Source organism: Lates calcarifer, linkage group LG3 (genome assembly GCF_001640805.2).
Source record: "Lates calcarifer isolate ASB-BC8 linkage group LG3, TLL_Latcal_v3, whole genome shotgun sequence".
Lineage (NCBI taxonomy): Eukaryota > Metazoa > Chordata > Actinopteri > Centropomidae > Lates > Lates calcarifer.
The window spans coordinates 18,186,833-18,200,305 of record NC_066835.1 but is presented as its reverse complement, the minus strand read 5'-3'; the positions used below and the strand labels follow the sequence as shown (position 1 = coordinate 18,200,305).

Genomic DNA, 13,473 nt, shown 5'->3' with positions numbered 1-13,473 from the left:
GGTCATGGAGGATTATATAAAAGTCTTTATATTCCATCATGAGCACCACAAGAGGTAAATACATATATATATATATATATATATATATATAGTATACTCAGGGGAGTCTACTTCACTGACCTAACTTGAAACAAAAGGTTGTGTCCTCATTCTGTCAAGTATCTAGTCTCTTGCTCCATCTAGTGGCCATATGTTGAACTTCAAGAGCAACTAAAACCTTGACAGTCTCGAATTTCTGTCAAGAATCACAGCAATCATAAACTTTCTTGGCATCTGTCGTTTCCTTTTATTACTCATTAATCAATAACAATATTATAAATAACAGACACTGTTAGAAACTGCAGTGTGGGACATGGAAAGCAAGTTCACAAAAAAAAAAAGTTTATACAACAACACACACATAACACAGAAGATCAACAGAAAATACAAGAATCAACATTTGGAATTGCTTCTTGTAAGAATGTAAATCACCAATTCAAACCCTAAATGCAATTTGCATTAAAGTGTCGCAGTTGAACCAACTCTTTCCCAAATAACTACATCCACTATTTGTCTTTTTTTTCTCATAGTATAGCTACATTTCACAGTGTGGTTGCCACAATTTGAACATAATAATACAGCTGTGTTTAGGAATGATTAACCTGAGTTTAACTCAATTATGATTCAGATAAAAATGACAACCTGATCAATAAACATAGTTAAACTACAAACTTAACACATCAGTTTAACTTTCTCCCATGTGTTTTTTTCCCATTGTGCTTTACCCATTAACACTTAAAGAGTACATGGGGTGAATGATAAAACTCATTTCCCCTTAAAAAGAGCTGAATGTCAACGCCCACCACGGGCCAAAGTCACGCAGTCGCCCAGGGGACTCATATTGTCAATAAAGGTCTAAAAATATACAGCCATCATCAGTGTGTTTCAGGGTCCTTCATTGTGACTTTTAAAGTAGTTTTACCATCAGAAAAAAGGTTGTCAGAGGAGAGCAGCAGGACTCAAGCTCCCGACGTTCAGATCTGGCTCGAGAGGTAACAAACCAAACACTGACCAAAATCTAAAACAGATTGTCGACATCCGACGCTGTGAAAGACGCAGCTTTGGGTACATTAACATACACCATAATGAGGCACAAAAAGCAAGCTGCCATAACCGGGCAGGAGGAGTGGTGGCCACCGACAGACTTGATCAAGGCCAAATATGCAGACGATACAACATTTAATGCTGCTTTGGAGTGCTGGTTTTATACTACAGGAGATGATAGCCTGATAATGTCATTCAATGTCTAAAAAGTGTGAAGGACAAACAGCAGCAGATGCACAGTAATTCAGTTTGAAGCCAGGAGCATGTTCTCAGCGAATGTCATCGTAAATGATCTGATTTTTGGTTAATGCACATTTGTACATGAGTTAAATGCAGTGAGGTTTACATTGACAGCAGTAGTAAACAAAGCTGTATGTATAGGCTTTATTTATAGTAACACAGGAAAACATGAAAGTAAATTATCTGTTTTTATCCCTAACAGCAACTCAACACTGTTCAAGGACGTAGGCCAGCAACTGCGATTAATACCTAGAATAAAAAATAACACTTGAAAAAATCTGAACTCCACATATAAAATTTAAACATTGACAATAATGCATCAGAACTGTATAAAATGACACTTGAAGCTGATTTGTTTGAAATGCTTTAAAACAAAAGAAGGCAGATTGACCCTTTCTGACAAAACAGAGTCAAGTGTTTCAGGCCTTCTAAGTGCAGTCACTTACGCCTTTTCACTTTTTTTTTTTCCTGTGGCAAAATCCATCCTTTTGTAGTCTTTTTTCTATGTGCTCCGTCTTTTCAAGTAATCCCAAGTCTCAGTGACGTGAATCCAAAGAGCAATTATTTAACTTCTCTCCATCTCTCGATTGTTCCAGTGGTTGCTTGATCACCTGTCCGTCACCGAGTATCGGTGAGTTAAAAAAAGTGCTGAAAATAGAAAACTCAGAGAGAGAGAAGCACAAAACTACAAAACAAATACAGGTAATCTGAGTTTGGCTCATGAGGATAGTTTGGAGTAGCTCGGCGGTGAAAACTTGCGCTTCAGGTATTTGATGATGTAGAGAGGAAGACAGCTGACCAGCGTGATGGCCGACACCTTCCACAGGAAAGGCCAAGTCGTGATGAACGACAAGTCTGAGGGAACAAACAGAGATACAGCTGCTTAGTTACACATGTCGCAGTGTCGTGTTGTGATTGAACAGGATTATAGACATTCAGTCAAGTAATGCAAGAGGCCCATTACTTGATTACAAAAGATTAAAACAACATGAACAGTCCTAATGCAGCTTTGGGTTTAGATACAGGTCTTAATGGGTTTTTGAGTATTTGTCACAGCAATGAAATGAGAAATAAACAGTGAAATGACACAAATGACATGACACAAAAAAGACCTGCAGTGCACATGGCTTTAAAACACTCAAATGAAAGACATTAAATATCACTGGAACATACAGAACCAATACAGAGAGATGGAACGGGGGAATGGATTTAATTTTACAGGCTGCACACCTACCAAGAAAAGCTCCAAAGGACACCCTGCCTATACCTGTTGCCAACATACAGAAGCAAAAGAAGTGCAGCAGAAACAGTGAGTGCAGTGCAAAAAAGGTTAGAAGTGAAGAGAGAGACACACAGGGACAGAGACAAGAAGAAGAAGGGAAGCAATAAAAGCACAGAGCTGAAGGCTGAACTACTGCACAACCAAGGTGCCAGATAGCGTTACATTAAAGTCGACAGAGAGAAGGTGCAGTGAAGAAGTGAAGACTGAGGCCCCTTGAAGTGCTCTGTCCATTAAATCCTGGACTTGACAAGCCAAAAGGTAAAGTTATCCCTCCACTGCACTGAAAGCTCACTAGCAGTTGTGGTGGGTAAACATGAGAGGAAGCGAGAAACAATTTAATCCATTAGTCGATCCACTACTTTAATGACTGATTCATCCTTTAAAAGCAAAAATACCAAATATTTCCTGGTTTTAACTGATTTTCTCTGGGTTTTGGAGGGTTGTTTGGTCTATAGCATTTAAGTACCTCACCTTGGGTTCCTGGAAATTAAGAACATTTTTCTCTATTTTCTGACATTTATGGACAAAACCATGAGTCTATTATTAAAGAAAATAATCACTAGAGGGTAAGCTAACTGTTGTTGTGCCAAAACCTGGTGTTGTGCAACATTGCGCGTATTTATTTCTAACTCGTAATAAAGAGCTTTGTGGTTTGCAGTTTTAATCTCATGAAACCCCTTCTGTAAAACTCAAATACATGGCTATCAATCAGAAAAAAAGTTTGTAAACCTTAACTTCAGAGATACAAGCTCACATATACTGGAAAAACACAGGAAAAAAAGAGGTACCTACCAAAGTATTCGTTGAGGAAGGCGAGCGAGGCGAGGTAGCAGCCAAGACTGAAGAACTCAGGCCACCACCATGAGCCAGTGCCAGGTACGAATCGTCAGCGCTACCATCAGCAGCTCAGTCAGGACGAGCGCCGTGAAGGAGATGGCGACCACGTGCACGAACTCGGACTCAAACAGCACCAATGCGCCGTACATGAGGATGCCACCTGGTGGCGCCAAAGGAAACACATCGACTGAATGAGCTCCAAAAAAAATTACGTGTCTTCCCTTTAGGAGGTGGAAATGTATATATATATATATATATATATATATATATATATATATATATATATATATATATATATATGTATGTATGTATGTATGTATGTATGTATGTATGTATGTATGCCAGTGGTGGCTGTGCACCAAAAAGTTAATGTTTGTTTCGTCCTGTTTTAATGTAAAAACTCAGATGCAACCAAGAAACACACAAATACACCCAAGTACACAAAATAACTAAAAATACTTTATTATGACTGTTAAATTTCATGCATATGGAACTAGACTTGCACCAAAGTAGCCCATGAGAAATGCCCAGAGAGTATTTTTAAAAATATTTTGGCCATGGGTCAAGTCTACCCAGGTTGACTGGGACTGGGACTTTGAAGATTGGATTAAAGCGTCTGGAGATAAGGACTGATTCAATAAGGTTCTTTATAAGGTTAAAAGATGCTCAATGTGCTGTAGTGTGTCTCAGTCTGGTAAACTTCTTTAAGTGATCAGACAGTCACTCATCTCTTGGTGCCTCCTGTATCTTGATAGCCTTTCATTTTTATCATAACACTACACAAATTGAGCTTAACAGCCTATAACTGATCACATAATTACGTCTTCATACAGTCCTCATACAGTGCATTCCAGCGAGTCAAACTCTGTAATAAATTAAGCTAGATTGGTCCCTAATATTTTCCTCCTGTGCTGTTGTCCTCTCATATCGTCTTCACATTTTTTTCCCTCCGCAGACCTGGTATTGGCCTTTAATTAAAAACCTCGAGCTGTCAGGAAGTCACGCTCGAGCAGGAACATAGATCTTTCTCACACGCTGCATGGCTTAGCGATTACAGAAATATCGATTTACTGGACAGACAAAAGCCTGCATGTAAAAGCAGATGGTGGTTGGAAACCTAAGATACTGAGAAACTGACTATCTGAGAGTTTGAAGGGGCCCAGGGACGGCAGTATTAGACACAGTAGAAATGATGAAATAGCGGTTGAAGAGTTGCTATGACAGTCGCCAATGCCAGACCAGTTGTTCTTTAAAGACACGGTCATGTTGTAGTCATCCAGGTAAAAACCTTTAAGGTTATTTTAAACTGAGGTGTTCATCAAATATAAGTTTTAGAAAGAGTCTGTGCAGCTTACCTTGATAGACACTGATCAAAACCCAAATGAGGAAAGTCTTGAAAGATAATGAACGCCCCTGAAAGACAGAACATCATCAGTGAGTGCAACTGTACTCACTTAGGGAAAAGAAAATGAGAATAAAGGGAACTTGCCAAACACACAAATTTCAAAAAAGGGACTATACCTTGGTGAGGTCTTTATAAAGCTCTGGGTAGAGCAGAGCCATCTCTGGCTTCACATCTTGGTCCAGAACCAGGGAGAACACTGGAAACATGGTGTAGATAGTGGCATACCTGCACAACACAAATGAACAAAGTTTAGATGGAGGACAGGGCACAAAACAAATTGTTTACATTATCTACAACTGTATATCCTTTTTTGGAAAAGGCACATACCCAACCATGAGGAAACCCTGGTACAAGGGCACAGAGGCAAAGAAGAATACAGAGGAGAAGACAGCCTGAGGACAGAAAACAAAAATAGTGTCATAAAGTTAGTGAGTTGGGAACTTAATTGCCCATAATGTGGAAAACTGTCTTTGGCTTCACCGCACGGCACAAATTAAACACAAGGCAACTAATTAAGAACAGGCATCAAGAACCAAACATCAACAAACATGACTTTAAAAGACATAAATAAAAAACAATTAGAAATTCTTAAAACATTGTGTTTCATCATGAGGTAATACACATTTTAATTTTACCTTCATTCAGCAAAACAAGCTTTGTCAGTGTTTTAATGATTCCTGTACCTGCATGGTGGAGATGATCATGCCTCTGTGCATGACAAACTGACCGAGCGCTGCAGAGCGTTTGTAGCTGTTCCTGCCATGAACCATAAGCAGACGACCAATGTGCTTAAACTGAGTGATGGAGAAGTCTGCGGCCAGAGACGCTTGCTTCCCTTCCTGTTTGGAGAAACAAACAAGACAATAAAGACACAATGCTTCTGCTGGGTTATACAGCGCCAACACTTAGGTGCCAAATCCTCCTAAAATAACTAATGTAAACTTAAAACTGAAAACAGAAGCACAAACTTTATGTGTAAATTGTAAAAGACATGTATCTATGCTGATAAATACTGTTTCTGTAAAGTAGTTTACAGTTAAGTAAGACATGTGGCCTCCAGAGAAAAATATCAAACCATTTCACTAGTAACTGATCGAGGGTTTATTGTGTTAATTTAAAATGTTTCAGAGCTTAAGGATAGCACTTAAGGTCATATGAAAAGGTCTGCAGTCACGTATTGATGGAAGCCTTTACCTTTCCTTCAATTCCAATACCACAGTGTGCAGCCTGGATCATGCTAACATCATTTCCCCCATCACCTGTCACAATATAGAAAAAAAATACAAGAAAAAAGGCTACATATTATTTTGTGTGCTGGCAGTGGGAGCTTCTCTTAGTGAGCTTTGGCTGCCATCTTGTGGATGAAAGAAGTAATGGAAGAAACATATGTACTATTTGATCAGGAGTCTGTTTTCACAGTGACTGCTTGTACGTCTGCGTGTGCCTGTGTGTTAAATACACAACCAACCAGAGCTTTTCAACACCTTGTTTAACATTCTTGTAGTTAAACAGACATAACTGGGATATGACCACTGGACCACTTCACCAGACCACAAAGTAATAACAAATTCACCTTTGTAAAAGTTGTTAATACATCTGCACAATGGATTATTTCTTTGTTTAATATTGTTCTATTAAAGGGCTTGAATCCTCACCACACAGACATTTTTGCCACTGAGAGGATTTCCTAGGCCAACAACCGTCCAGGTTTATAATGCTGCTGCCACACATCTGTCAACACTCACCTATGGCACAGGTTCTGTTCGCTGTGTGCTGCTGGAGGAGTTTGACAATCTGGGCTTTCTGAGTCGGGGAGCAGCGACAGCAGACTACCGCCGGACACTGACAGGCCAGCTCCACAAACTCATGCTCATAATACCTCAAACACACCTGCGACACCACGAAGAAAAGGACACAAAACATCGTTTACAAGACGCAACAAATTACAGATGTATTTTCTACTTTCTTACTGTATATCAGTTTGAGTTGTAGAGCATCTTTAAGACCAGTATGAATAAAAACACTGAAAACTAAACTCCTGCTCAGCTGTCATTAAAAACATACTGATGTATTTTTTAGGATTTTTTTTACTGAAGGCCTTGGTTGAACTCCAAAGTATTAGTTTTGGCCGAGAAGTACTTTTTATTCTCTCATGGCATGTTTGGCTGCATCCTCAGCATCATCTGTTGTACAAGGAAACGTCCCTCTGTGCTGTGCTGTGCTGTAGTACCTCTAAGGAGTCTCCAGAGATGACCAGAGCACAGTCATGTTTCCTTCTGAAGGCGTTGAGCTCCAGATGGGCCTCTCCTCTGTTTGAGACCTGCTCGAGAGCCACACAATACAATTAGCCACAAGAACATTTAGGGTTTTGTTATCTCCCATTAAGTAGGCGCATTATGACACAACTAAAGCACTGGGAGAAGTAAAAAAAGGACAAGAGGCCGAGAAAGACAGCGTACCGGTCTGAACACGTGGATGTCTTGGTTTCTGGAGACCAAATGAGAGCTTTTGGCGATGCATGTGGCCGTCTCAAGCTTGTCCCCCGTCAACATCCAAATCTAAGCAGAAAACAACATCAGCGTGCAGGTGGAGTGAAGATATGGCCTCCAAAGACACGAGGATAATTGTAATTCTTAATCAAATGCCTGTACTAATGCTTCCTGATGACTAGAAATTTCAAAAGGGAGAATAACAATTTTCTCTGCTGAATCATTGCTGAAGTGCGAGAGGTTTACGTTAATTTCTTAAAAAACAAGCTGGTGGTAAAGAAACTTCCTTGTCTTTCCTTCCTAACCTTGATGCCGGCATTTCTGAGCAGCTCCAGCGTCGGCCTGACATCTGCCTGTAGCTGGTCTTCCACACCGGTCAGGCACAGAAGCTCCATCTCCCTCTCTAGGCTCTCCACCACCGCTGCCACCTTCAGGGTTCGGTCGTGGATGCTGAGCTTTGCCTGGTTGTAGCGATTCTGCACAGAGAGGGAGGAGAAAAGGGTTTAAAACAGGGATACATTTCCAACATAAGAGGAGGAAAGAAGCAGAGAGAAACGACCTGGTGATGTTGACAAACCATACAAGTATCAAACAAATACTTTTATAAAGATAATGTGACAGTATTATGAGGATTACTATTTGTTTGTGCTTACAGGAAATTCCAAAACAACAAAAAATGTTGAGACAATACTATTTGTAATGTGGATGTTATTTATTTGTCTAAAAAGCTAAATCAGTAAAACATGTGTCAAACTGTCCATTTCAGACAGCATATTCAGATATTTAGTAGTAAAGAGCTGTAAATAGACTTTGATGTGTAAAGGAAGAGAAAAAGAAAATGTAAGCTAGTTTATGAAATTAAGAACAACAAAATCCCAGAGAGAGCTCTAGGTCCAATTCAGAAAAGAAAACAAAGGAGATTTATTGAAGGAGCGTGAGCAGACAGTACAGAGAGAAGGATGAAAGACATCTACATATATTAGTGTTAATTCATACCTCAAAGTCCTGATACTGCTCCTCAGACAGAGACTTCTTTGCCACCACCAGCGTCCTCAGGCCTTCTCTGGCCATGTTCCCACACTGACAGAAAGCAGAGGATGGTGTTAGTAAACATGAGGATTTTCAACTCCAAGCATTTATTTTATTTAGGCTTTATTTCGTCGCTGAATTTGAGGATCTGGGTTATTCAAAATAAATGTTTATGTATGTTTAATTACGTCTTTCCACCCCCAAGACAAATTCAAATCAAATATAGGGCAGATCATCTCTTCTATTAGTGCAGCTGCTGTATAAGTACACCACGTACAGTAAAGTCAATAGCAGCATATTGTTACCAACACCAAAAGAAATCAATATTGAATAACACAGCCTCTGGTGAGACTCAGAGGACACAGTAAAACAAAGGCATGGATGGCGGTTTATTTTTGATATGAAACACCAATGGGGCGAATCTGTCCTGTTGATTGGTTATTGACAAGCAGAGTAAGTGTAGCGCCGGCTGATTTGACAACGGGATATTACAGCCAACAGGACATCATTAGCACCATTGTTCAAGAATATGACATACTGTAATTACTTCAACTTTATCTAGGTCACTAATTAAATCAAAAGCTGCCCCCGGTGCTAAATGACTCAATAATGCCAATATAATTATGAACATATGCACACAAGACCTTCGGCCACTAAACTGGTGTAGACTCGGCCTGTTGATCTCTCGATGAATGTCCTGATTAAAGGAGGTTATTGGATGAAAAATAACCGATATCAGTGACATTTCTGAACATTTATCTGCGGTTTATGTTCATTTATTTTACAATTTTTCAGTTTGCTGACCCTTTCCGCCAGAGTGGCTCATTTAAAGTGAGCAAATAAGAATATACGCAAACATATCTATCAGCAATGGCCTTTCAGTGTATTTACATTCTGCAATCACCTCTCTATATAGTAGTTCCCATTGCTCAGCACCATTCCCATGTGGGGTCCAATTTGCCTCAATAGATGCAAGGAATTCGTCTTTCTGTTTTTAAATTTCATCTCGTTTTCTGCTCACTCTCCCTCAGCTGTATCAGAGCTTAGAACCAAACGCTTCCTGCTGCTGCTGCTGCTTCACATTAAAAGCATTCATCTGGCAAAACATAGGGTCTTTTTTTTGTGAAGCCATCAAATTAGTTTGTTTGGTTGTGCCGGCTTCAAGCGTTTAAATATCTGTCTTTAAGCTGCTACTCTCCAGGTGGAGCCTTTACCTCTTCTTCCAACCAGTCGTTATACTGGACGATGCTCGCCATGGCAACATCAGCACCCTTCATGTAGAAAGTAATGTCTCCTGTTGACTCCTCCTAAATCAAATGACAGATGAGAATTAGAGCATTTCCTGCGCTGTTAAATGCACTGCGGCAGAAAAATCTAGAACAATATGTTGTAAACTTCAGCCGCTAGTTTCTGTTCCAGATAATTCAAAACACTAAAAGAACAAAAAGTGTCTCGGTAAATAAAATTCAAATGTTGAGGAATGACCGAAACTGTTGCTACAACACAGAAACACATGATTCAGCAATAGAAAGACCACACAGAAAGCAGCATCCACACAAAATATTGCTATGCATAATCTCCACACCCTGACGATGATGCCCATCCTTTTGCTCTCGGAAGTGAAGGGAAAGATCTGCAGGATGTAGAAGGAGAGAATCTGTCCTGAAGGAGTCTTCAGCTGCAGGGAGGTCAGGTCTCTGTTCACCAGGGTCAGGCCGACGCTCTCTGTCCACCGCACCAGCGCCACCTGAGGAAAACACACAAACACAAAACGTCAGGTTTACAGGCTGATGGATTTGGCTTTATGAAGATGTAAAACAAGACTGAAGGGTGAATCTTCTGAAAGTGTGACTGATACAAGACAAAAGGACTGAGGTGATACAACAGATTTGCTACAGATAAAATCCTCTGCAATAAGAACAATTTTCTAACACAAGGGCACATTTCTTGATATTGACAGAAGGTGGGTAAAATTTTGGAAAATACAAACACAATAATGACTGAAAATACAACCTGCTTCTTAATATTTGATGTAGAAATAAGTCTCTACCAAACAGTTTAATGAGGAATAGGAAAAAAAAAGACTTTTACAAAATAAAAGCTGAGTAAACCTAAAGACCATAAGCTGATTGAATCCAATTTCACTTTCTGTTGGAAGACAAGGCATGGGAGAGTTACGGCATCTCCAGAGCTGCTGAGCTCTTCTCATTCAGCTCCAGATAAGTGTTTTTCTGTTTCTCTTTCCTCTTTTTCTCCTCAGCAGGAACTGCGGCCCCCGAGTGAGTGTTCAGCTGCACACGACTCAATTCTCAATGGGTTCATTTTCAATTTGCTCACTCAAAGGTTGTTATTATACTCTGACCTACAAATTGGAACTTCCTGGTAATACCCCATCATTTCTCCTGCTCCCCCTTTGAGCTCCGTAAAAAGGGCTGCCTATATTTACTTAACACACATCTGTGTGTCATTATCCTGGTGGGTGTGTGTATGTAGCTACACACACACACACAGACACACACACACACACACACACACACACACACACCATGTGCTAAGGATCCTAAACCTAGCTCTTCAATCTACTTTATCAGCTCCACTGAAACTATTTAAGGCTTTGTCAACTTTGATACAAACTGCACATGAATCATGTGTTACGACAGTAATAGAAAAGACTGCTGCTGACTGCTTTACGACAGTGGCAGACTGGCTTAAACAACCTGATCAATCATTTCAACTGTGTTCACAACGTTCTAGTGATCATGTAAATCACAGTGGCAGCACTGCCTTTAAAATTAACAGCAGCTAAAGCATGTCATTCTTCTTCTGTAATACCACTGGTGATATAAATGGTATCACACACTCAAGAGCTGAAGCAGGAAGATTTTCTTTGATACTATAATCTTTATATTCTGTTTCTACTTTGTTCAGTGCTTAATGGTGACAGCATATCTGGAACAGTATGAACCACTTTCTGCAGTTTGGTTGTGCCTGTTGGTAACTACTTATACTGTTCATTTAAAAAAGGAATTTTTTTATGCATTTTCTTGCAAAAGTCCACAGTGTGTTACTCATTACAAAAGAGACAAGTAGGAACATCAGGGTGGTAAGCAAAGTTAGCAGAATGGAACATACTTCATCACTGATAAACAACAAGTTAACATATCAATGGAAGCACATAATTTCGATCTACAGCAGAAAACAAGTTCAATTTCTTTTCAGTCTTTACTTTGAATGCTACATCTCTAGATCAAAAATGACTCACATTCAACACAACTGATGAGCTGCAGATCTGGTTACATTTGTAGGAGGCCATTATTCCATCTCTTGTAATTGTCACTAGTAGATATATTACCTTGAAAATGCTCAAATCCAAATGTAACCTTATCAGCTTTATTTAATGTTATCTGCATTTTTGACACCAAGCTGTCATTATTGAAATTTCTGGGCTCTTATTGCATGGGGCCAATATAACCGATTAAACATGCACCATTTTGTTAATTAGTCAAATGCTGATGTCAGGCTGGAAGAAACTATGCTTTATATATATTTTAGATACTGCTGCTCTTCCTTATGGTACATGCTCTGTGTCTGATAAACTCACTGAGGCTGCCAGTAACATCCAATTGTAAATGATGAAGCACCCACTTTCCTGGACATGGCAGTCATTAAAGGCTACAGTCAAATGCTCTTGTCTGATATTACGAGGGTCAGAGGTCACAGTGGGACTCTGTTCGACTCCACTGTCAGATGACCCCTGTGCTGACCTCGGTGGCCAGCCCACTTCATCTCCTTAATGATGGCTCATTACATTAGAGAGGCTGAGGCGAGAGCCAGGGCCAAACAAACTATCACCAACAGAGGTACGGTGGCCAAGATCTGATGCAGCAGTCAATGAGACTGAAGAGAGAGCGAGGAGGAGAGAGAGAGGGAAATAAAAGGACAGAGAAAGAACAAAGAATTTAGTAGAGGGGAAAAGGAGAACTACTCCAACAATCACAGACCTCCACCTCTCATCGTCTCTGGGAGAAAATTAAATATTGATCAATCCAAGCGGTGTGAGACAACGGAGAGAGGAGAGATAGAGCGGAGTGAACAGAGATATAAATAAATATATACATCAACTCATGGGGGGGCAGACAGGCAAAATGGAAAACAGAGATTTATCTTTTGCCACCTTTTTATCTTCATTTTGACTGCTACACTTGGCCAGGGTTTGACAAAAAAGTATGCAAGTCTTACAAAGGCTTTATGGAGCCTCACATGTCATGGGTGATAAACATGTCAAAAGCCTTGAACGGGGTGTGTATGGGAGGATGAACTCTCCTTCAATATACATTTAACCACTCTTAAACAAATACCCACTGATCAAAATCTTCCCCTGTGTTCCCAGTAATCAATTATCATGATTATTCTCCGTTGGATTTCTTAATTGATAAATTCTATAGAGCCATTAGAAACGGGCTCGAGGACCCTCAGTCATAAAGGGTTGGGTTACATGGAGAAATGGCCGGAGCAAGAGAAGCTATGGAGATGCCTTTGGGGATCGTTTTTGTGCTGCATTCTTCCTGCACTCGGAGCAGTAAATTCTCAGGAAGCGAATACAGACGATTAAATAGCTTAACCTCTACAAGGAGTTCATGACCTCTGACTTTCTGTCCATGAAATGACTATTATGACAAACCAGGGTTATTTAGGATCACCAATAAAACATTAAGACAGAGAGGGGAAAGGGGAGGATGCACAGGGTTTTCTCCTGATAAATTCCCATGGTTCTTTGTGCCAGAATAAAGAATTAACTTGGAAAGCAAACCCAGTGGTCAATGTTATACAGCTGTCAACATCTGGCAAAGGTGTGACCTCTGTATGGGTTCTGGTTGTTTATAGTTTGTCTCTCTTGTCTGAAAGCATTACAGAAAAACACTAAGGCTAAAAAAAAACCTACTAGATCTGTTGTCACATATCAAGTAAAAAGCAAAATTTCCCTTCCAGCTTATTTATAGATGTAGACACAATAACATGTTCCTCTGCAGGTCATTCACCAGAATGCTGAAATTCAGGTTTGGTTGAGTGTAGCTCATAGTTTGGCTGCTAAAAAAAATGTTCACTGT

General features: G+C 39.9%; 1 protein-coding gene across 1 annotated transcript in view; it reads right to left on the bottom strand.

Annotated features, from left to right (window-relative positions):
- Positions 1–262: 262 nt before the first annotated feature.
- atp9b (ATPase phospholipid transporting 9B) overlaps positions 263–13,473 on the bottom strand; it is a 38,988-nt gene continuing 25,777 nt past the window's right edge. Inside the window, 15 exon segments of the mRNA XM_051068338.1 lie at positions 263–2,178; positions 3,398–3,455; positions 3,457–3,602; positions 4,798–4,855; positions 4,964–5,072; positions 5,175–5,239; positions 5,531–5,686; positions 6,042–6,106; positions 6,593–6,737; positions 7,078–7,167; positions 7,307–7,405; positions 7,642–7,812; positions 8,333–8,416; positions 9,580–9,672; positions 9,951–10,112. Coding sequence (XP_050924295.1) covers positions 2,042–2,178; positions 3,398–3,455; positions 3,457–3,602; positions 4,798–4,855; positions 4,964–5,072; positions 5,175–5,239; positions 5,531–5,686; positions 6,042–6,106; positions 6,593–6,737; positions 7,078–7,167; positions 7,307–7,405; positions 7,642–7,812; positions 8,333–8,416; positions 9,580–9,672; positions 9,951–10,112 — 1,638 coding nt within the window. The 3' untranslated portion in view covers positions 263–2,041.